General features: G+C 35.3%; 1 protein-coding gene across 1 annotated transcript; it reads right to left on the minus strand.

The window, feature by feature from the left end:
* Positions 1 to 1,227: 1,227 nt before the first annotated feature.
* DNAJC10 (DnaJ heat shock protein family (Hsp40) member C10) lies at positions 1,228 to 23,254 on the minus strand. The gene is made up of 22 exons (XM_009990151.2): positions 22,938 to 23,254; positions 21,075 to 21,240; positions 19,254 to 19,304; positions 18,495 to 18,577; positions 18,167 to 18,298; positions 17,204 to 17,297; positions 16,903 to 16,980; positions 15,620 to 15,663; positions 15,132 to 15,269; positions 13,954 to 14,043; positions 13,049 to 13,162; positions 12,148 to 12,262; positions 10,330 to 10,457; positions 9,944 to 10,060; positions 8,584 to 8,685; positions 7,373 to 7,528; positions 5,889 to 6,022; positions 4,322 to 4,375; positions 3,781 to 3,928; positions 3,205 to 3,324; positions 1,899 to 2,015; positions 1,228 to 1,349 (listed from the first exon to the last, which is right to left on the minus strand). The coding sequence occupies exons 1-22, from the start codon at positions 23,136 to 23,138 to the stop codon at positions 1,338 to 1,340; spliced, it is 2,394 nt and encodes a 797-aa protein (XP_009988453.2). The 5' UTR covers positions 23,139 to 23,254; the 3' UTR covers positions 1,228 to 1,337.
* Positions 23,255 to 23,400: the final 146 nt, after the last annotated feature.

The following is a 23,400-nucleotide window of genomic DNA, read 5'->3' on the forward strand; positions in this document are numbered from 1 at the left end:
ACATAAGGGAAGAAGCATCTGAATGTCTCAAAGTTACTAGAATCTCTTCCTAGAATTTCTTGCTGCTGTCTTTATAAAATAAATTACTTGTAGATAACAACGTATTTACAAATTTATAATATACCACAGTGACTTAGTCATGCCAAATCTAAATACATGGAGAGCAGGGAGAAAGGCCATCTGACAAGTTTTCAGCAGCATTTTATTGAAAACATGAAACATTTCAATGTTGAGCTCCTAAATGCAGCAGACATTTTGTTGTCTTCTGTAATTATTCTTGTCTATTGAGAATCTATGAAAAATACTTACTGTAAAGAGTGGGAATTCTATTAAGATGTCTCCTACATCACAATGTATGGTGTTATTAAATTAAAAAAGGCACTTGCTATCCTGCTTGCCTAAAGATTATATAAAAAACAAACAAACAACCCCCCCCCCCGCAACATGTCTGCAGAGAAAGGAAAAGTGGTAATACCAAAAGAGGTTACATATGTCCACAGAGTACATTCATATTTAAAAAGACAGCAATAAAGTTATGGCCTAATAACTTAAGCAGATGCTGCTATAGCATAACTTAAATTTTGAAAGTCAATGAAATATTGAGTTTGAAGTTTTTGATTTTTTTTTCGCATTATTTAAAAAATAAAATAATAACAAACCCAAACAGAAACCAAACAACCAAAAAGCTCTTCAAAGTTCAGTTCATTCTGGCACCACCACCAGTGCCACAATATAGGACGCCACTCAAGGGCAGGAGCAATGTAATTCAATAAATCTATTCTGCTACCAGTTCTTGATTTTATTTCCTAGCAATTGACTAGACAATAACAAAAACAACCAAAAATATTTGGGGTTCTGTTTGCAACCCCAAAACAGAATAATCATCAGGTAAAATTGTTTGTCTTTCAAATAGACAATCCCTCATTGTGTTTCTGCATTGCAGAGTGGTTTGAGTGCATATTCAGCCACAGGCTGAGTGCCACATTCAAAAAGTGTTTGAAAAGAGACAGAAAAATATAAGGAACTAGTAAATGGGTAGGAAAAAGTGATATAGTCCACGTTTCTGGTCAATTCCAACATTTCACTAGGAAGAAGGTAGTTGGTATATCGGAAGAGAGACATGCAGAATGCATTTGCAGAAACATTGAATGCCTCCACCAAAACCAAAACGCTTTCATCTCCCCACAGTTTAACAGAATTCATACAGTCATGTGTGCCTGTGAACTCTTCATCTTTTTTGTCCTGTCATGAACGTAATCAGCCTTATATTTTCCTCATGGTGTCTTCTATATTCACAGCTTCAGAATATTTTGAATCTTATCTACTTCCAGTACCACTTAGAGTTCATCCTAGTGACAAGAAAATAAGCAATTAAGTTATTCCGAAAGTACAAATAAAATGATTGGGTGGTTTTCTTCTGAGATTTTAAATTTCTCTGTAGTACTAATTTTTTCAACTGGACAAACGTGTCTTTAATAGAATTCAAGGAGGTACTTAACAGCTGTGTCTTTCTGAGTTAAAATGTCAACCCCAATCTTGCACTAATCAGCCTCTGTAATTTGGTGCCTGCGGATTACACTGAAGGATACGGTGCATCTCAACTGTCTGTAACACGGCTGTCCCACGGGCACGCGCTTGGCCCATGGGCACGTACAAATTCTGCTCAGCCCTGCCATAACTGATGTTGCAACTGTAGCATGCTCTGCCACATCTGTGCATGTGGAGAACTGACTCTGAATAACCAAAACAAGACTGGAAGTACAATGGGCCTGGTACTATTTGAAGATACGGCATTTAGTCTTTCACAGACAAGGAGCAAATACTAACATCGTTGTAAAGAGCTATTATTTACAGTAATGTAAGTCTTTGGCAAAAGGCCCCACAATAAGTATTCTTACCTTATTTCTAGATTTTTTTCTTTTTCCTTTATTTTGAATCGCTTCTAATTTTTCATTCAAAAGGTCAGCAATACCTTTTGCATCTCTGCTGTCTATATATTCGCCAAGAATGTTTTTCTTAAAAAAAAATTAAAAAAATATTAATTGTGTAACACATGACCCATGCTCTACACTGAATAGAAAATCTGCTTTCTTTCAGATAAAATTCAAGAAGAATGCAAGGAAGATGACAATGGCTCTAGTAGGTTGATTTATGATTCATAGATATACTTGTGTGTCCATTTAAACAATGCTAATTCTTTTTATAGTAAGAACCACTCTTAGCTGCTGGTTTTGAAAACGACGCAAATTTTGACCTACGCAAATTTTGTTGTGATCCTTAAAGAAACCGAAAATAATTATAATTTTCCCACATTTATTCAGCTAAGTATTTAATTTAGACAGCCATTATGCTACTTCATGATCTATGTTCATGAAATCTGTCAGTGTGGGTCGCTGCTTTTGAGATCTGAAAAACCATTAGTCTTTACCACCGAAAAGTTTCATTGAATTTGATGGGATGGTGTGAGGAAGGATTTCTAAAGCTTCCCATAAGAGATTCAGTTAAAAAAGAAGAGGAAAGTATAATTAAAAAAATCGGCTTAACTATCAGAACGCATTGAATATTTTCTCTTCAGCATTAACACATTTTAAAAGACAACTATAATATTCTTGAAATTGAATAGTCTTACAAGAACAAAGGCAATTTTCTACAGCTATTTGGATATTTTCAATTTTTTAATTTATTACTACTACTGTTAGTAGGAAATGTTGACCTCGACAGAGAGTCACATAGACAATTGAAATGGTTTGATAAGGTTTGTTTCTGAGATAGAACACAACTAAATATTTTTAATCCATTTTCTATCTTAAAATACATTAAAGTCAAAATTATAATGAAACGCTATGATTACATTGAAATAATGTTCTTCCTTAGCCAAAATGAAGTTGTCCAAATTTCCTTTCATTTGCTTTTGTAAGCTGGTCGTGGAATTGATAAAGGTTGAAAAACATTTTGCCACATGAGACCCCTGCAAAATTAAACCCTGGTTCTGGTTAAGCCCAAGTTTTAATTACTTTTCTATTAATTTACAATTGTTCTAGTATTTTAAATATTACTGAAGTTGATTAATATTGTATCATCTCCTGAATATCTAAATAAGGCATTTGAATATATTACAGAAATAGTCTCTTAAGTCTTAATGGGAAATCAAATACATCTACTAGGAGTAGCTGCTCACCAGTGTACACAAAGGAGACACTTTACCTTTGTTCCTTGATAGGGATAAAACTTAACAGTAGGGTAGGCTCTGATATCAGCAGTTTGACAGGTCTGAGCATACGCCTGACAGTCTACTTTTCCAGCTTTTACTTTTCCTTTAATGGTCTAAAAAGAAACGTTTAGAAGAAACAAACTTTAAGTTTCCATGGATGACTGTACGCAAATAACTTGAGTAAGCCAGCAGTGCAGCTAAAAGGAAATGAAAAACATTGTTCAAATCTTTTAAATATCTCAGAGTAGTGGCTTGCTTGCTTCTCAGACTGTTAACCTTGTGTCAGAAGTCACTACGTGTTCAGCAGAGCATTTCTATTGGAATTCAGGGCAAAGCACATCACAGTTCCAAAGGTCACTCCATCATAATCTGTCTCAAAAAAGCGTATGTGTGTCTGTCTGTGCAAGAGGCAATACCAACTGGCAAGTGGGATCTAAAAAGCGCGGAGTTTCAATAAGGAGGAGGATTGCTGCAGGTATGCGATTTTCAGATGACTGCTAAGAAATGAAGTGCTGATATATTTTAATCATTACGAGTATAACAATCTGCTAACGCAGTTAAAAACCTACCCTTGCAAGGATCTCAAATTCAGGAGCAAAATTTTGGCAAGGTCCACACCAAGGGGCATAAAAATCAATGACCCAGTGATCTTTTCCATTCAGAACTTTTTCTGTGAAACTCTGAGGAGTCAGATCTACAGACACTTGTGGTAAATATCTGTGGAAAGGAAGAACAGCAGTCATAATCCATTCAAAACTTTAAACATATCCAAATTCCATTTAAGCACAAGGAGAATTTCTGAAATTAAAAATATCAGTAGTCTGGAAATCCCCACTCTACACTTTACACTGTGAGAGAATCACTTTTTAGAAGTGGTAGACAAAATACTGCTATGGTATTCAGAAAATGGGTGGACAGTAAGGAATATGCTGTTTCTCCACATTTTAAAAGCTTGAGTTAAAAGATGTGGAAACTTTAACATCTGAAATTAAGCAATACATATACCTAAGTGTTTCTAATTCTTGATTTACATAGCATTTACATACTAATTTCTCCTAGCAAGCAAACTATACAGACAGCTTGTGAACAAAGTTCAATGCCATAACTTACCCCAAAGCCCAGGCTCTCAGTGAATATGAATCTCTGTGCCATCCGTTGTAGCTACTATAAAAAGATGAAAAAAAATAAAGTCTAGTTGCACAGCAGTTTGAATTCTGCTTGGAAAAAACACTCTTGTAGAGTGGAGATGATGAAATAATGAACTTAAATGCATATGTTCCAGGATATATTTCTACCTTGCTTTCAAATCTGAATAAATAAGCCTCGTTAATACAATTCAAAGATACAGAATTAAGGACTAGAACAGGAAGAGAAGAAAGAAATGAAAATTATGTGTCAAGAAAATAAGAAACTTGGTTCAGAGCACATAAGCTTTGACAGCTAGAACTATTATGAATGAAGGATCTTTGGTAACTCCAGATAAAATGGCAGGCTTTAAGAAACATGAGAATTAAGTTGAAATATTTTAATATATTTTCTAATTGATGTTCATTCATTATAATGAAAGACTTATTAATTGTATACATTTCCCTAAATTTGACAATCAAAAAGCCAGGCAAACTGATTACTTGGACAAGGATTTATTATATGGACTTTCAAGGCATTACTTAGTTTTGGAGTTCCAGTGACAAGTTAGAAAAAAGATTAATTCATATCCAGTAATTTACAATTTTATAACAAAGTATTTTTCAGTAGAGTTACCTAGTCAAAATCTGACTTGATAATTTTTGGTGATCTTTATTTTAAAAGACAAGTTTCCCTATTTTTGCAGGAAATAGCTGAGTCATGATTAGGAATTTGGCACTTAACAGTCATATTCACCAACATAGTTGTTTTCAACAGGAAAAAAAAATACTCTGCTTTTAAAAGAAACTTTGTCTAGAGGAACTGAAAAAAGGCAAGCAGTCCAACAATGAAAGCTACTGAAGCCTGCTATTACGCACTATGATGAAGGGGCACTACAATTTTTTATCTGCCAGCATTTAATAGAACTTTCCAGTTTGTGAAATAATGAAGCGATACATCTGCTATTTCAGACTGGTACCTATCTTTAAATACACATGTGCTTCCTGAAATCCTTGGATCTTCAATCAGTACTGTGAAATGGAAGGGACAAGCTGTTTGTTTTTCACCAGATTTTATTTGCCACAGAATTTTTGTCTTGTTTCGTTACTGATTGTTTCCACACTAATGATACAATGAATGGGATGACCAGATATATGATGGACAATTTTTGCAATGGTGCTAACAGACTGTTGGCAGGGAGGATGATCAGATGGCTACACCACTCTGTTCTCTAAAGATAATTTTGCAATCATTAAGGCCTAGTAGTATTTTTGTATTATATTATTTAAATCATCTACTTTAACAGGCAATTAAAGTTAAAAAACTGGCAATCGATGAAGAAGAAGAATAAAAATTGAGATTCTTGAGGCAGCCTCAGTTCAAATTACTGAAATAAAATGACACTAGTTGGAAGTAATGAAGTCAACATCTAGGACAGTTGCATCATAACAGCCTATTTTAATAGCTGTGATGAACCTCTTCTACACAACAGATGTTTATTTGTCTTGCTTCACATCATCTAACACTTCCCAAACTGAAGTAAGCTACTTACTAATATTGATGAGCTGTGTTTGACTTTTGAGGAAAGAGTCTTATTTCAGGATATCCCCGAACGTTTTCTTGGTGACAGAAAGAATAATATTTTTGACAATCCACACTGCCTACACTGATTAATCCATTTAACATCTGAAAAAAAAAAGAAGAAAACCTACAATCAAATATGCTAATCAATACTACTACAATTTCAGTAATACTTCAGAATTGAAGTCTTAATCACTTAGTTGGGGGGAAAAAAACAACAAAACAAACCAAGATTATCACAAGGCTTTCTTCTTTCCTGTAAAGGGGAGCCAGCCACCCAAGTGCATTCCCATCATGCATGTGTATTTTAGGATGAGCTGCGTGCACATGGCTCATGAGGCACCTACCTTGCCTCAAAGATACGTGAGCGTGTGGTTATTTGGCGTAAGGACTACCTTAATACCATGTTTCATATCATAGGCTCAGTAATTATGACAGATCCTGGTACAGTGCAGATGTGGATCAGTTGCACAGCTGGCCTGTGTCTTGAACACACTGTATTAGTTGCAAAGGCCCAAACCACCTGGCATAGGCAGGGAAGCTGATGATTACTGGATGTAATAGAGCTACTAATACTTTACAGGTGTTTGACCAGAATATAGAATCCTGGCTAGAACTCCTAGTCTTGCTGAGTTCTAAATGTCTGAAAGTCATGGACTTGCTTCTTAAGCTCTCGTTTTTTTCCTCAGAGTTTCTAGTTCAAATTCCTGGAAACATGTTGAGGAAAACCCAGACGGTGGTCAGTAGAGTAATATTATCGTTGCAAATGAGGAAACACTGTAATGACCTTGCAAAACAAAAACAGCCTCCCCAATCCCAACAATTCCACATTGAAGTATGTGTAATTTAGCTAACTGACAATCAGCCTTACAGTGTAGGGTATTTAATGTTTATTTACTTTCAGTGAAGAAAAGATACCAGAAAAAAATCATCCTAATATAGGAAACGATTAAGATGGATAAGATTGAATTCCTTTAATCTGAAATTCAAGTCAGATGTTTCACCAAAGTCTAACTGCTGTCTAAAGATGACTAATGATCATAATGGATACTGAGAATGAAGTGACAAATTATTTCAACTAATTCTTATCTAGTTTATGGATAAATCTTTTTCTCCATATTTTGTTTTAAATAAACGCAGAGCTGTTGTCTATGTAAAGCATTAAGCATCAAGGAAAGTTAGTTACTCTAAAGGTTCTTGGATCTTGGAAAACACACTTGTATCAACAGCAAAAACTTGATTACAGTATCAATGTACTGAACCGTTAAAAATAAATATAAGGAAAACTTTGTATTTGAAACAATATAAAACTCTCCAGTAAGAATTCCCCATTTTGTCCGCAATATTAATCACTAGACTTTCTCAGTTTACAAATCCCTAAGACAGCACTTGTACCATCTCAATAATTCCACAGAACAGGACACAAAAGCAGAAAAACTTTTGAATGTCATTTACCCTGGCCATTTTTTTCCATTCTGGCATTAAAGCCTGACAAGGTCCACACCATGGAGCGTAGAAGTCAACCATCCAGATTTCCTCTCGTTTTCTTCTCTGAACTAATTCAGCAAATGTCTCTGGTGTTAGGGAGACCACCGATGGATTCCTAAGATCCTAAAGTAAAGACCTTTATAGACACATACTCCACAAAAATAAGTTATCCCGCATCTAGTGCCATCACATACAAACAGATCGTACCAAACTCTGGGAATGACCCTCTTTTAGTGAGATTTGCTTGCTGCTGTGGTAGGGAAGATTCCACATCACTGAAAGGCACTGAAGCATCAAAAGTCATCCCTTCAGCCTAACAATCATACGCCTGATTTGCTGAGAAAAGCTAGCAAAAAAATACAGCTAGGCTGCAAAAGAGAGGTTTTCTGCCTGTTCTCCATAAAAGGAGGCAAAAGGCAAGAAATTCAGCTTACCTGGCAAGAACAGGCATTATGAGACTCACTCACGCTATTTAGGCTGGTATGCAGAAGAATACACATGGTGCACTAGGGGCCTCTGAATATCAACTGGAAAAGACTGATCTCCACCTGTTCCTGCGTGCGTGCTCTTAAACCTGCTTTTTTCTGGGCTGCCTGGAGCGCGTGAACAGCCTCTTCAAAAAGTGGAGAATAGCCTGTGCATCTAGCAGTGAGAGAACCTCAATGCTGGAGGAAAGATGGGTGCCAGAACTGTGGCAGCAACAATGATGAGTACCAATGGTTTGCAGTTCTGTGAGTTAAGAAAGGTTGAGAAACATCTAAGAAGTGCGGAGGGCGGCAAGCTAATTGAAAAAAATGTGAACTTCCTCCTATGTCAAAGTGTGTACGTGAGGCATTTTCACCTTAATATTACATATAGCACTTCATACTTTTAATTCCTTTATCCTATGACATAGAAATCATTACTATTACTTTGCAGATTGGAAAGAATCTTAAGTTATTTGCTAATGATCTCAAAGAAATTACTTGACAGAGTAGGGAAATTAATCCATTAGGTGTCAAATCCCTGCCTGACAGTTGTTGGATCACTTTTCTTGTCCAAGGTTTTTACCCTCTTTATCTTACTAGTCTAATTAATTAAAAAAAAAAATAAAAATCTTAGAATCTTCCAACTAAAGAACATGTTTGTGATGAGCTGTGTAGACAGGATGACTGCAACAAGGATTATCATTTACATACCTCTATAAACTCCAAGATCTGCTCAGCAGAGTGATGTCCTTCATATTCATGAACGTCAGACTGATTGAACACAACTGTTGTTGGATAAGCTCGAATGTTATGCTAACAAAACAGAAAATGAGAAATTCAAAGGAATGATTAGGCTGCTGGTACTTTCCTTTCACTGCCATCGGTATTGGTGGCTCACAGCTCCCGATCTATCCAGTTTGTACAGTGCAACTGCTCAACTCCACGCAGATGGGAGTTTGAAACCATTACAAACCAGTACAGAAAAGATGCCATTTGTATTTAGAGATGGCATAGTTTGTTCTGAATTTAAAAACCAGCCAGTAGTTCTTTTACCACGCTTCACAAATAGAAGAATTAATCCATGGGCTTTGTAAGCCTTAACTTTAAAGCTATTCCCAGTCTTCAGGTGAAAATGCTTGTACTGTATGAATAACTTTATTGTTTACTATTGAACACAGATGCTTCCATGATCTGGATTCTTCAATGTGTAAACACATATAACACTTGAAAAAGCTTGTTATTTTTTGCTCATTTTTCATGTGTTTTAAGATATTCACATTTTAAAGATAATTACAAACATTCTAACATAAAAAGCTCTTGTGAACAATAAAATGTGCAGTTGCAGGAAAGCTGTCAAAATGTAGTATTTTCTGAAATTCAGGAAAAGTAATGTCAACAATTTCAACCATGAGAAATTCATTGAAGCAAAAGTTAAGCAAATTTAAGCACGGAAAAAAAAAGAATGAAAAGTAATTTTCATTCCAATACTATATCTTTAAATGAGCATAAACTGCTAAGTAATAAACTTTCTTTTACTTCGAAATTGATACTACACTTCTTAAGCACTACAAAACAAAAAGCAAAGCCAGTTGGGGTGAACTGAATTAAAGTGGTTTTGCAGACAACCTCAAAATGTGTTGTATCAATCTAAAATTTGTATTTTAACATGTTTTACTGTTTTTCATCCTATATGAAGCACAAAAAGAATGCCTGTATGTATTTATATGCACACTAGAAAAAAAACTTTCTGGGTCTACTTTAATTCTTTTTTTCTCTTAAAAAAAAACCCAGGAATTATTAAATTCTGATAGTTCCAGAGTCTTCCAATAACACTATGAAATTAGAGCAAAATGTGACCTCTGTTTTGCATTAATATATTCTCTGTAGTGGTTACATAAGTTTTCTCCTTTGAAAAAAATTATGATACAAACGTCCTGTTTGATTCACTACCCTTTAAGAAAGTAATATTAAAGAACAAGCATTGTTTGCTCCCATCCCCCTACCGCCAACTAGAAGAAAATAATATTCTTTGAAAGGATTTTTTTTTTTTTTAAAAGTTCCTGCAGCTTACCATGTTGCAAAGCCCTTCATGGACAGTACAGTCCAGCGTTCCAAATTTGAGCTGACCATAAAGATGTTTTGATGCTTTTCTCAGCTCTGGTAACAAAGCTCGACAAGGAGGGCACCACTAGAAAACAAAAGGCAAGTAAGTGGGATCACTTTCCCTGCGGCTGGCTCACAGAGAACGTAAGCTGTTTGAGATGAATAATGTGCTGCTTTGACAACAAACTCCACTCAATACAAAACCCACACAGTCTAGGGATTAGTGCTGCCAAGGAATGAGAAATTACAATACTATCTCATGACGCTGAAGGACGCTTTCAAGGTACTCCTAGTATTTTGTTACATATTTAAATAATGGATTATAGAAGAGAAATACAGATAGTAAATATTTACCGGTGCAAAGAAATCCACAAGCCATGGTTCCTTTTCTCTGTCAGGAAAATTCTGAGGTCCCAGTGTGATAACGTGAGAGTTGACACTTTCTTTGGCAAATGCAACAATGTCATACAAGATCTTCTTTCCTTCAAAGAACAATGTAGAAAAGAAACTTTATTCTTCCCTTTAAACATGGTCTGCTTAAATAAATTGAACAGGAACTGGCTTGCTTTTTCTCAGGAAGACAATGTTAAACTGTCCAAACCTACATAGGTAAGGCATACTCTAGGTGATAGTTGATATTTGGCTAAATATTAAACTGGATATTTAGCTGATATTAGCTAAATAAATGTTTTTGTCAAACAAAATGAATATTTTTTTGTGACTGGACTACTGGCTGTTTTGCCATCTTACTAGTGTTTGTTGGAATTAAAAAGTTACTGTTCTAGATACACTGGCATCGGCAAAGGTATTGACGCAGTAAAGACTTCAAGCAAAATAAATGATACTGATAAATCACGGCTTTTTAGGTTTAACTGAAGCTCCTGCTGAGACAGCTCTAGTGGGCAAAGATGAAGTCTCTTCGTACCCTTCACGTACATATTTGTCAGCAGAAATGAGAGTTAGTGACTTGAAAGGAACTGAGAATAAGAGCTTCAGGGTAATTAAATCTGAAGTCACTGCACAATTACTTAATAAGATTTATTACTGTTCTTAGATTTTAAACTGTTGAAGCCCTTCAACATAGCATATAAAAAAGACTGATTCTTTTGAGTATTATATTGTTATAAATACTGGAGTGAGATGACGATTGGCAAACATTCTAGATGCCATCTATTTTGTAAATAGTAAACCAAACCATTCTTTTCTGAATGTACTGTAGTCCACAGTATTTCTCTTACACTATTTTTACTCTATGCCATTATAAAAACTAAAAATACTGTATGTATATGACCCTTTCTTGGCTTCTCTGCAGGAGTGGAAATTTCAGACAGTATGTAAGGCTTTTCCCAGCAGCAATCATTAGATGTATGGGATCATCTTTCCCCGTTAGATACGACTAAACTTTTCTAAGTGGTCAAAAACTTTTCTCCTTTCTTCTTTATTACAGTACTGAGGTTCTGACTTAATTCTAGCAAGCTGTTTCTAATATTTCAGAGGCCGAAAAATGAGAACTTCATCTTGCATAATTGTCTTGTGCCGCATTCTGGATGAAGCTACACCTATTGCTGCAAGCTACAGTTTTGCCTCAGGCTCTGTTCTTCAATCAGCGTGTTTGAATCCTTTCAGCAGCACACAGTATAACATAGTTCCAAACTTTCCTGGAAGGAAACTGCTACTTTGGAAATGAAAGTAAAAAGTCTCAACTTAGATTTTCTTGAATGGAAGTTAACAAAACGTGGAATTAGTTTTAGTGCAGTGACATATTAAATCAAATCCAAGTTTCTCAAGTTGGCAGCTCTGCATAGCTAGCATGTTAAGTCTCTATGAAGGGTGTGCCTTACAGCATTCTTTGGTTATCCTCTCCAAAGCAGAAGCTGTCCTCATCAGCTTCAGAGATTTCATTTGTATATAATTATGTAAATGACACTGAAATAGAATAGTAAAGACAAAAATACATCTTTTGTCATCTGATGACTGCTTACCCAGGGGAAAAAAAAAATCAACAAAAAAAACACAGGAAGTAAGTTTGTGCAAGGCTACAGTAAGATCAGAGGTAAAATAGCAAATATTAAAACTACAAAACTGTTCTTTGGGAAAACAAATGCAGTTTGCCAGATAGTGTCATCTCAAAGCGATTATGTAATGATTTAAACTTGCCAAAGTTTCCCTTACCATGATGAATTTCATAATCTCCAGTTCCTTTTCCTTTGAAGACTGCTAAACAAGGCTGAGAGACGTATAGTTTGTTGCAGATGGTTGGTGAGGAAAGACAGTCAAACTTGCCAACCTATTTAGCAGACAGTGAAATTTTTAATAAGGCATCGTAAGTTACATAGATTAACATATTTGAAAGGCAGTAAGTTAGGATAGATTCATTAAAGTAAAAATATGGAAAAGTAGTAGCTTTTTAAAAACAACAAGAGGTCTTAAGACAATCTTTTAACTATGATGTTTGAGGAAAACCACTAGCAGAGCTATATTAGGTTAAATTTTTAAATTCAGAGACCAAATCAGGGAATAAAACCTTAAAGAATCTTCTTTTTTTTTCCCCCTCCAATCAAAATAGCAAGGAAGCAAAAAGACACCTAAAACAAAAAAACATTAAAATTCTTCTAGTCAATGCAACAATTTTTTAAAAATACGTACCTTATAGAATAACACAATCCATATGTCTTTACTAAAAGTTTGAATTTGGTTTCTTTTTATTAAGAAAATAATCAAGATAATTTTAGGGTCTTCTGAGTAATTAAAATACAGTTTCACATACATCAATTTGATGTTGAAGTGTTAACTTTAAATTATTAACTGGACGGGCCCTGCAGCAACATTTCCCATGAGAGAGCAGATTTAAAAGATAATCTTTCCTAACTGGTTTTAAATTATTCAACCCATATGGGAAACTTCATTGCTTGCTTCAAATTAAATACTTTACTACAGATCTACCATATGATAGTATACCTCTTTCAGTATCAGAGGTGGCAGGTGGTAGTAACAGCTAACAATAATGAAAACCATACTGACTTGTTCTCTGAATGTAAATGGCATTTAGCGGTAGATAAGTGAGCAGACTTACCTGAATATGTTCATCTTTAAGTAAAAATTTAAGTTTCTTAAATTCCTGTACATTTGATTTATCACTTCCCCCAAACTGGAAGAAAAGCAGCCATCGGTGATGAGCCAGATGGTCCTTTGAACAAAGGAAAAAAAAAACACACCCCACAACAAAAACAGAGAGAAAAAACACCATTATTACCAACTTATACCAAATTGTAAATTCATTTTATGTTTTATAAAGGCAAATGACCAATTATTCATCTGATATCTGAGTGACCTCCTCTACTCAACAGATTCTTTCTTGTAGTCCTTCCACTAAACTTCATTTCACTGCATCATAAGCAGGAAAGAGGAAAAAATCTGAAACCACGCTGGCTACAAGCTACCCTCTGTACCTTTTGTTTCCATGTGCATTTCCTATTGTAGATCACACTGCTAAGTGTGAAAAGACGTTTCCTCTTTTTTTTCTCCCAGACTAACAAAAATTACATAAGTAACTTATATGACTTCTAATTTCAATTCATACATAATTTAACATGAATCAAGAAGTATTTTTTATTTCTTACATTACTGACAAAATACATTTAAAATAAATTAAAATAAAATTCTCTACAATATAGTTGATTTTAAAAATAACTAGAAAGTTACAGTTGCAGAGTGAACTGCAATGGCAATTTCTGTGGTTTTCTACTTTCCTATTAAATACATGCCCCCCCCCCCCCATTACTTTTTGCTAAACAACAAAAGTACATGTAGACAAACAATGTTAAATAATTTGGCTACAGAGGGTAAAAAAAGTAATTTTCAATTAAATATATACTAGGTGGTTGTATCAACAGGATTTGAAAAATGTAAAAAGTAACAATAAAAAAATATAAAACCACATTATTTCAAAAAAATCTTAACATATTTTTAAAAATTTACCTCAAATGATGCTGCAGAGATAATTTCAAAGTCTGGCAGATGCTGCATTACTTCCTGATATATTTCTCTGGCATCCAGGGAGTGAAGAAACTAGGAAGAAAAGTTAACTATGTTTATTTATAAGGAATTACAAACATCAACCTGATTGTTGATGATTAGTACTCAAAGTGTCAGGGAAATTATTCTGATTTGTTCCTTTACATCAACTGAAAAGTACAGTTAATAACATGTTATTTGATCAACTTCTTTTTCATGTATATAGTTTCACAAACATCACTCTCAGAATACTGCTTTTTAGCTTGTTTTCCCACAATATTAAACTCAACATATCGTATTTTGTCAAAACGGTGCCAAGAGTCTGAAATTCAAATTTCAAACCAAATTTTCCAATCATGTTTATAAGGTTTCCAATCTAGTTTTACAGCCTTCCTTAACTGTGTACAGATATTTAAGCTTCAGTAATTTTTTGAATTTAGGAAGTGATATGAATCCGTAACTCAGAGTTGGTAAAAAGGTTGAAAGTAGGCAGGTTACACATTGAATATCCTCCTTTTAAAGATAAACATAACAGTAGTGACAAGAAAGGAACATGCCACACTTCAAACTGAGAAACGTCTCCCATCAGTCAAGGAAGTTAAAACTACCACACAAACCCAGCAGGAGGTTGCAGTATTAGAATGTAGCCGCAGAGCATAATCTGTGCCGACAGACAACGTAGGAGGACTTTTATCACACATGTCAGTACTCTGTTCAGAGCAGCATTTCTCAAACTCCTGATACCTGGGGCATATCCCTTCTAGAATAAAAATGGGGCGGACATGGCAAATCTCCCAAGCTTGCCCAGGATAACTAGGTAGCAGCTTCAGAACTAGCTCTTGGGCCTGTCACAGAGCACATCCCAGCCCTGGATTCCCATAGCTGCCCAGGGAGGCTCCTGAGGAGGTCACTAGGCAGAGCTACAGGCTGATGCTACTGCATCATGCTCCTGTTCACTCCAGGGATCACTGCCTTGGAAGCCAAGAGGGAGATAAACTCATACATGGGTGTACAAACTTAGAAGAAAAAAGAAAAAGGCATCTTTTCAGTTGTATATAATCAGTCTGGAAATTATACATTCCTTTGTCATTGTTTTCACCTTATTCTATCTAAACACAGAACAGTTGAGAAACAACTCATACCAGAACACCTCCTTTCTCTTTGTTATTTATGGTGGCTCCAGGTGGAAAGTATGCTGTAGTACTAGACGAGATATCTAAATTATCACAAAGCTCACCCTGGGTGCCACAGTCCATCCAGCCTACATTAACGAGACCTTCCTGTAAGAAAACAAACAAAACACACAAAAAAACCAAAACCAAACACAAAAACAAAGAGTATTTTTTAATTTTAGGTTCAAAAATGCTTCAGCAATAATATACAACATTTAAAAAACAGAAGGAGACCACATTGTAATTAATTAGTTAATATTCATTCATATTTTATAAAATTGTTTAAAAATTTAATGTTATTCCAGTAGCTACTAAGTAAAATATTTCACTCTTCTGAAAGTTAATGGGTGAAATCTTGGTTCCACTGAACTCAGTGAGAGTTCTGGCTACAACTTTATGCTTTCACTTCTGTTGTTTTAACTATAACAGGTAATGCTTTCAAAGTGAAACATGCTTACCAACATGCCAGCTAGCTTAAGGCGTGTTTGGTAACTCAAGCAATCTGCAAAATAAAAATGATTTATTTACAAACATAAACCTTCAAATTATTAATGAACTAAACCTACTCTGGTTTAGAGTTACTCCTTTCCTCCCTACCAAGGTGACCATTTCAAAAGGCATGCTTCGTGGCTACTTGTCCAGTATTTCAGTGACTTGAAGTTGTAACATCCGCGCTTGATGGCTGTCCACTCTAAGTTAAAAATAACACGAATAACATCCTCTTGCTTCATGAACACAGAATTCTCATTTTAAAGATGTTAATGTTTTATTTGCTATGCCTAAGACTGACCTTTAAAATTTCTTCTCAACCAATGTTTAAAAAAACAAAGCCAAGAGGTATCTACGTACTGTCTTGGAATGAGATTTCAATGGAAATATCGATTTTCTGTGAATTAAATAATAACTCACTATAATAAATACACCGTATGCTGTAATCACCCATCTAGACTGAATAGCTACCTTGTGCAGATATTTTTTGGAAATAAGAAGATGCATCAACCTCACTAACTGGACCGAAGTTGAAAACTTCATAACAAAAGGACTGCAACTTGAAATCTAGCTATTTACAAATGTAAATCAAAGACTGCAGCTCCAGTTACTCAGTTCACAGAGCAAAGGTCTCTTCGTAAGACCAAGAAATCTTTATTTGTCAAAGGTGTAGCACATTTACTTAGCTCTACCAGCTAACCAAGGCGACTTTCTCGTATACCGTATCCAAACACTGATCCCAAGAAAGTCAGTAACAGCTACAAAAAATAATGCAAATCTAATCTCTGTCATGACATCAGTGGCAAGAGCCAGCTACTCTGTCCAAACCTAACCTAAAAGAAAGCAGTCAGCTAATTTCTGAGTACTGGTGGTTCAGTGGGGAGATACAGCCTTTCTTCTACTCAGCTACCACGACGAGCTGGCCTGCACCTACGCAGTACCTGTCATTTGAGCTTGAGCTGGAAACTGAAGTCAGAGGCCTTTTCTGCAGTTCCCTTCCTGAGGGGTTACACTTGAGCGCTGCTGCAACGACTCACGTGGCATTACAGAAGCACAACAGCATCATCTTTCTATTAATGTCCCTTCTGTCAAACTGCCTCTGAAACAGAGCTGAAATGACCCACAGCCCAAACACTGTGATCATCTAAAATGTTTTACAACTTTTTATGAGGAGCAAAGGGGATTATGCCACTATCAGCACAAGTACTTTTTTTCCTGTTTGCCTTATTTGACAAGTATTTAATACACCTACCCCCACGTTCAGCACAGAAGGTGATCAGCCAACCAACGCCAGAAGCAAACGAAGTTTCAATGGCATTAACAAAGTTTCCTAAGAGTGAAACAATTTGCATCAGTTTGTGACTAGTTAAACGTGACTATGACACAAGAAGGTTTTATATTTATATTAGCAAATTACAGTAAGCTATTTTTAATCCCAAAAATAACACTTAGCAACAGTTGACAGATTCAATTGTATACATAGTTTCTGAAATATGTTATATGGTAAAAGCAACTTCAAGAACAATACCCCAAGCAAAACACGTGAACATTACCTGCCCATAACTCAGTGACTGTGCTTGTAACGTACTGCATGGCAAAGTTCTTTAAGCTCTCTTTTGATCTGTCTCCATAATATTTCACTGGTTGCTGTAGAATAGAAAGAATAAAGTTTATAAAGTTAAAAAAAAAAAAAACACCCCCCAAAATCTATTGGGTTTTTTATAACAGTACTTACGAAACTGCGGGACCCCCACCCCACCTTAGCTCTACTGTTCTCTCTCTCCTATATTGGAATGTTTGGAATTTAACTTTTATTTGAATTTTGTAATGTGATTTCTTTCCAAGTCGTGCAACACAAAGATAATTTAGTCCTAGAAACACCAACTCCCAATGATTATATCTCTATTTAAACAAAAATCACTTGCATCAGTCCATTTAGTTACACACAATCTCTGCATTCAACCTCTCAAATCTTATCACTGTCAAAACGTACCCAACTATTCAAGTGCAATTTGTACACCACCCCTGGCACCACTACTTAACAAGCAGCTATAAAGCACGACATACATAATGCAGCTAGCACGGAGGAAATCTTGTGGAAGGGATTTCCAAGTTTCTTTAGGTATGTATGACCTAAGTCATGTTCTTTAGACTCAAAACCACAGACTACTCTTTGTATTTGAAAAGTCCATTACAATACTGTAAGAGAAACTGTTCAAGTAGACTTGTTGCTTTGCTACAGCACCACTGCTGACAGTATCCTCCCAAATCATAAGTCATACGTTGCATAGTGAAACGATTCAAAAAAGCACTGTATAAACCAGATATCTGTCTTTGAAGTTAACTTTCTGAATAAATTTAACCAAGGTGAAGGAAGAGAAAAAGTAATTTATTAAAAGGAAGTAATATATTAAGAGGAAGATCTTTTTATAAAAGATCTACAATTGAACAAGTATTAAAGAAATACTCTTCCAGATTTCACTCTTTCTAAAAACGCTTCAAGTTTTATCACTCACCATTCCAGTTTTGAAAACATACAGACTGGGATAACTGTTAATCCCTTTAATTCGACAGAGCATTCTGTTATCTCCACAGTTGACGGCTCCAATGCGTATTACTCCATCCATCTCCTTAGCAAACTCCCTCCACTAGAAAAAAGGGGGGAAAAAAAAAAAGAGTATATTATCCTATAAAGATATAATGAACAATCAGCACTTTTTATTTCTGGAATCTCGAATTGTTGTCTTTGATTTCAGCTTCAGTGTAAAAATCCACTTCATTAAGTTTTATGCTGGTTTATGCAAAACAATTCATTTTCAGAGTGAATTTGCTTGTTACACGTACCGTAGGTGCTAAATCATGGCAGTGGGAGCATCGAGGAGAATAAAAATTAACAAACCATAGTTCTCCTGAGTTAACAGCAGCATCTATATGGAGTGAAGAAAATGGTAAGTAAATAAGGCACATTCAAAGCTGGTTCAGCATGTAGATCCAGTCCATACAAAGGTAACTGTATTCAAAATGCAGATGAAAAATCACACAAAATCCAGTATTTTTTCTCTCTAATGTCTTTTAGTTGTAACCGTCTTAGCTAGAATTTTAAAAGAAAAAAACCTGAATGATGTCCTCACTGAAAGCATTATCTTTCCAGCTCTTGTTTTACTTAGCTGTGTTTTTAGTATCTGCTATCACTTTCTGGTTTTGAACCTCTTCTGCAAGGCACAATTGACTGGATTTCACAGGAAAAAAATTGATAGAAATATAATAGAAAAGTTCTATCAAGTGCATTTTTAGACAAGACACCAAATAATAAATCAGGAGAAACTAAATTTTAATTCAAATAATTTCCTCTTATAGATCTCACAAAATATCTTTCAAACTTAATCTAAACTGTTTATTGATATTGATCTATTTGCTAACTAGCATTTACCAAGAAGCGTTAAGGGTTTGGGTTTTTTTGTTTTCTCAACTGAGATGATTTTCTGACATACATTTTTCATATAGATGTGTAATAGAAGTCTATAGATATACAGCTCAGAATGTAAAAATTTATGCTTTGGGTTGCTGTACTGTTAAACAGATAGTTATTTATTTAAAACTTACCAAATTCTCCTCTATCCAATGTTATAATTTCAGGATCATCATCATAAATACCTATTGAAAAAAACCAATAATTGCTTTTTATTTTCACCATCTTTAAAACAAAGAAACAAACTATCATCTTATTCACGAGACAGAAAACAGAAGACAGCATGCTTAAATTGCAATAGTGAGCTGGCAAAGATAGTTTTTACAACGAAGCCATTATTTGTTTAGTAATATGTAACCTTAGTTTAGTCTCTTGCGAACTCCTGCACCATCATGCTACAAAAGCCACCATCAGAACAGAAAAGTTCTTCGGGTGTTTCAGGAGACCAGGCACCAAGCGAGTAGAGAACTTGAACTACCACTCTTACGGCAAGAGCATTGGAAATAACATCAACCAGTTGTCAGATTAAAATTCAAGAAGCTTCAGCTCTCAGCAAAGAGAGCTACATGTAATGTCTGGAAGCTTTCACATCTTCTCCCAGCCTAGTTATCTAAACTATTTACATCACAAAGGTGTTCCAGCCACCAGCTTTTCCACTAACAGACTGTGTGAATGCAGTGGAATAAAGTGGACAGAATAAAGGTAAGGAAGACAACTTTTCTCAAAAGCTAACCAGTCCTACCTAGAACATCACTACCAAACAGTCTGCTACTTCAAGTACTCAAGAAAGACAGCACAGAGACACCGAACGTACTATTAGACATTACATTACGCTACTACAGCTACGGGTATTCTACAGTCCCTAACATGGGGAGATGCCATTTCACCGGAGGTACACAAGGATTAAGTGCAAATAAATAAGAGAAATTAATTTCTACAGGTGACAAGGTAATTTTTGTATTACTTTCCATTTATATATCATGTAATATAATACATATAAAATATCCGTATTTTTATCTATACACACATATAAAATATATAAGAAAAATATATAGATACCCTCCAAATGACTGTTTAATAGACATTCAAGGATACTCTTTCTCAATCGAGCAGTGTAACTTCATGCAGACAAAGTCTCCTAAATCTGTTTATCTGAAGAAGTTTAAGGGTAATTTCCATATTTTCCTGTGATAGTTGCACCTCTGGTTTATTCAATTCCAATTTTTTAGAGACTCAGGCACATTAAATCAAACTACGCTAGAAAAAAATTCTGCCAAGGTGGATGTTCATTTCAGCTTTTTCTTTCGTATCAAACCATGTTCCTCAGCTCCCTATTTCAGCTTAGTCCTGTTACAGCAGCTCTGAGAATGGTTCATCCCAGCCTTTCCCTACAACTACCTAAAATTTGTTGAGAGAAACATTAAATAACTTGTCTCTCTGTTGTTATTTTTTCATTTTCTACTACCTCTTTACTGATCTCTAATTGTGTAACTGCATATAAACCAGCACTTGACAGTGCAAAAATCTCCTCTCAAAATCTACTTGAGAACACTTTAGATAAACAAAAAAAGTCTTCCTGCATTAAAGAGTAAAAAGAATACTGATTAAACATTAACAGTGGAATGTAAGTGAAAAAAAAAAGCGCAGCTTTAGGCTTTAAAAACAAACAAACAAGAAGTTGAAACTAAAAATAAACAAACATAAAGGTAAGCAGCAGGAACAAAAGGCTAGGTAAATAGATTATTACACTTTTGGTATTTTTTGAGTAGTCAATTAACAGGCTAAATAAGAGATTGAGTCAACAGAGAGAAAATGACAGCTACAGGAGAACAACTGAGCAGGCAGAAATATGGAGAGGATAAATCCGAAATGCATAAAAAGATCTGATATAGATCTGAATATTGCATTTGCTTGTGACTGTTCTAAGCAAATCGCAAACGCACATCATAACTTACCAAAATCATAACGATAAAAGTGCCAGCTTTCGTAACGACCTCCTTGTTGCTGATCTTCAAGACCTTTCTCTCCATATTTATCATACTTCTTCCGTAGATCTTCATCTTTAAGTACTTCGTAGGCTCTATTTATTTTCAAAAAATTTTCATGTGCATTTGGATCATTCTGTTTAAGGAAAACTATAATTAGTAAGTAATTAATAAACCATATTGTACATATAATACCGAGAAAATAATATTTGGAAATCTTTTCGTGTCCCTACTAAAGATGTCAGTTGTGATGGAAGCAGGCATTACACAGTGATTTCCAAACAAACTAGAATAAAGTTTTCTTTTCCTGAAGCTAGATGTGTCTTCTGCTCATTTCTTCATCCTCTCTAAAGTACAAGTTGAAACACAAAGCGAACTGGTAGGAGGCTGCAACATTCTCCAGTGATTACTTTTCTTTCAACACTCTTTCTTCAATGAAAGAAAAAAATAAAATACTTAAGAATGAAGACTTTCCATTTCCTCTATAATCTTTTCTATTCTCCTAGAACTCCCACTCGTTCAGATTGAAAATCTCTGCAATAAAGACAGATTCATCCCTTCTGATCTACTTTGTAGACAGAGGCCCCATTTTTTTATTTAAAAAGCTTTTTGGTTCTAGGTAGCTATGGAATTAAAACAGTGAACAATCTGCAGACATATTTTGAACTCCAGTTTGGGTTCTGAGCTGGTGCAGTTTAACAGTGGTGAGCAAAATCTGCAGCACTCTCCCACCCTTTTAAATTCTGCTTACGTGTTTCATTCAAAAGACACTTTTCCTTAAAGATTCTTGACTTATTTACCTAGATGCACATGAAATTAATTACCATTATGGAATTTGTGTAATGGCTTCATCTTCTATATATCATCTTTAATGTTGAAAATAACCTGTTGAAAAATCTTTAGTAGTATTTGCATCCTTGGAAACTACAGAATCCGACCCAAAAATGTTATAATTTTTAAAGTATCAACATAAGGAAAACAAAACTCGCAGTTAATAGCTACAAGTTGGCATTTCTAACTTTGTTGAGATTTGGCTTTCTCTTCGAGCTTTGTCGTGTTCAAATCCATTGTAAAACATTAGTGGCTCAGAGGCTTCAACGTACTCTGTGCAGGTGGCTCCCAAGCTCATATGGAACATTACTGGCTGCTGGGACTCTGTGCAGGTGCAGTTGCACACATAAAGATCGAAACCCCCATATTTCCTGTGAATTTCTGATTATTTCAGGACATCTTGATGAAAAACTGATGAGATTTAAATTTAAAAGTGATTTCTTCGTACTTTAGAAAATATGGTAGCACAGACCACAGAGGCAGTTCCCAGTCTTCTCTCTCTAGTTATTCTAGAGCTCCTGATTACCCTCCCTCATTATGCCTTGGCAGTCCCAGAATTTCTGCTTTGTCCTGTTTGATACTTAGAGATTGATGTCTCAGTACAGCCTGATGTTGTTTGCTGTTGAGACTTCATATTAGGGAAACAGTAAGTTCCCCTAAGCTAAACAGAAAGAGACGAACTCATCAGTTTACCAACAAAGTAGTACGGTAGGGATGTAAGTCTTCCTCTATTTACAAAAATATAATTAAGAATTAAATGATGTTGACTCCTTTTCTTACTACAGCAATTCAATACAGCCTGAATTCAACACAATCATGTACGACTAGTTTATCTCTTTTTGTAAATGTTCTCTGCAGAACATCTGAGCTGAACCATGTTAACAGGTGGTTATGTTACTTCACAAGAACAGAGAAACATTTTAGGTAAATTAAAACTACTTTTTCTTTAAACATTAAGATCCATTAACTCAACAACTTTGACCCGATAAAGATGTAACTTACCTGATTTTTATCAGGGTGCAACTTTAATGCTAGTTTTTTGAATGCTTGTCGTATTTCTCTACTACTTGCTTCTTTGGATACTCCAAGTAAACTATAGTAGTCCTGATCAGCACACATAAGAACTATTACACATACTAAAACTAGCAGTAAAGATCTTTTGAAACATCTAGTATAATCTCCTTTGGATACTAAGAACTCCATTATGAAGCTTTTGGAAAGTTTACAGTTTCTGATTTAAGCAGGCTTTGGGAAGAGCCTCCAGTCAATCCGCCGACGTTAAGAGATACAGCCGCTATTTATGACAAGAGCTCTTCAAAACGCTGGTTGTCTTACTTCATGTCACAGGTCTTGCAAAAGTTACGACCTATAAGAAGACGGAGGAAAAAAGCAATTAAGTACCATTTCCTAGTTACTCAATAAACATTCGTTAGTAAAGAACCCCATTGCCAGCTCGTGCAGAATG

This window comes from Tauraco erythrolophus, chromosome 8, assembly GCF_009769465.1.
Source record: "Tauraco erythrolophus isolate bTauEry1 chromosome 8, bTauEry1.pri, whole genome shotgun sequence".
NCBI classification, from domain to species: Eukaryota; Metazoa; Chordata; class Aves; order Musophagiformes; family Musophagidae; genus Tauraco; species Tauraco erythrolophus.

Coding starts and splice junctions, on each gene's coding strand:
- DNAJC10 (XM_009990151.2), bottom strand. CDS start 23,138: ATGGAGTTCTTAGTATCCAAAGGAGATTATACTAGATGTTTCAAAAGA. Junction 16,981..17,203: donor AGTCACTGAGTTATGGGCAG/GTAATGTTCACG, acceptor TTTCACTCTTAG/GAAACTTTGTTAATGCCATT. Junction 8,686..9,943: donor ATGAAGGGCTTTGCAACATG/GTAAGCTGCAGG, acceptor CTGTTTTGTTAG/CATAACATTCGAGCTTATCC.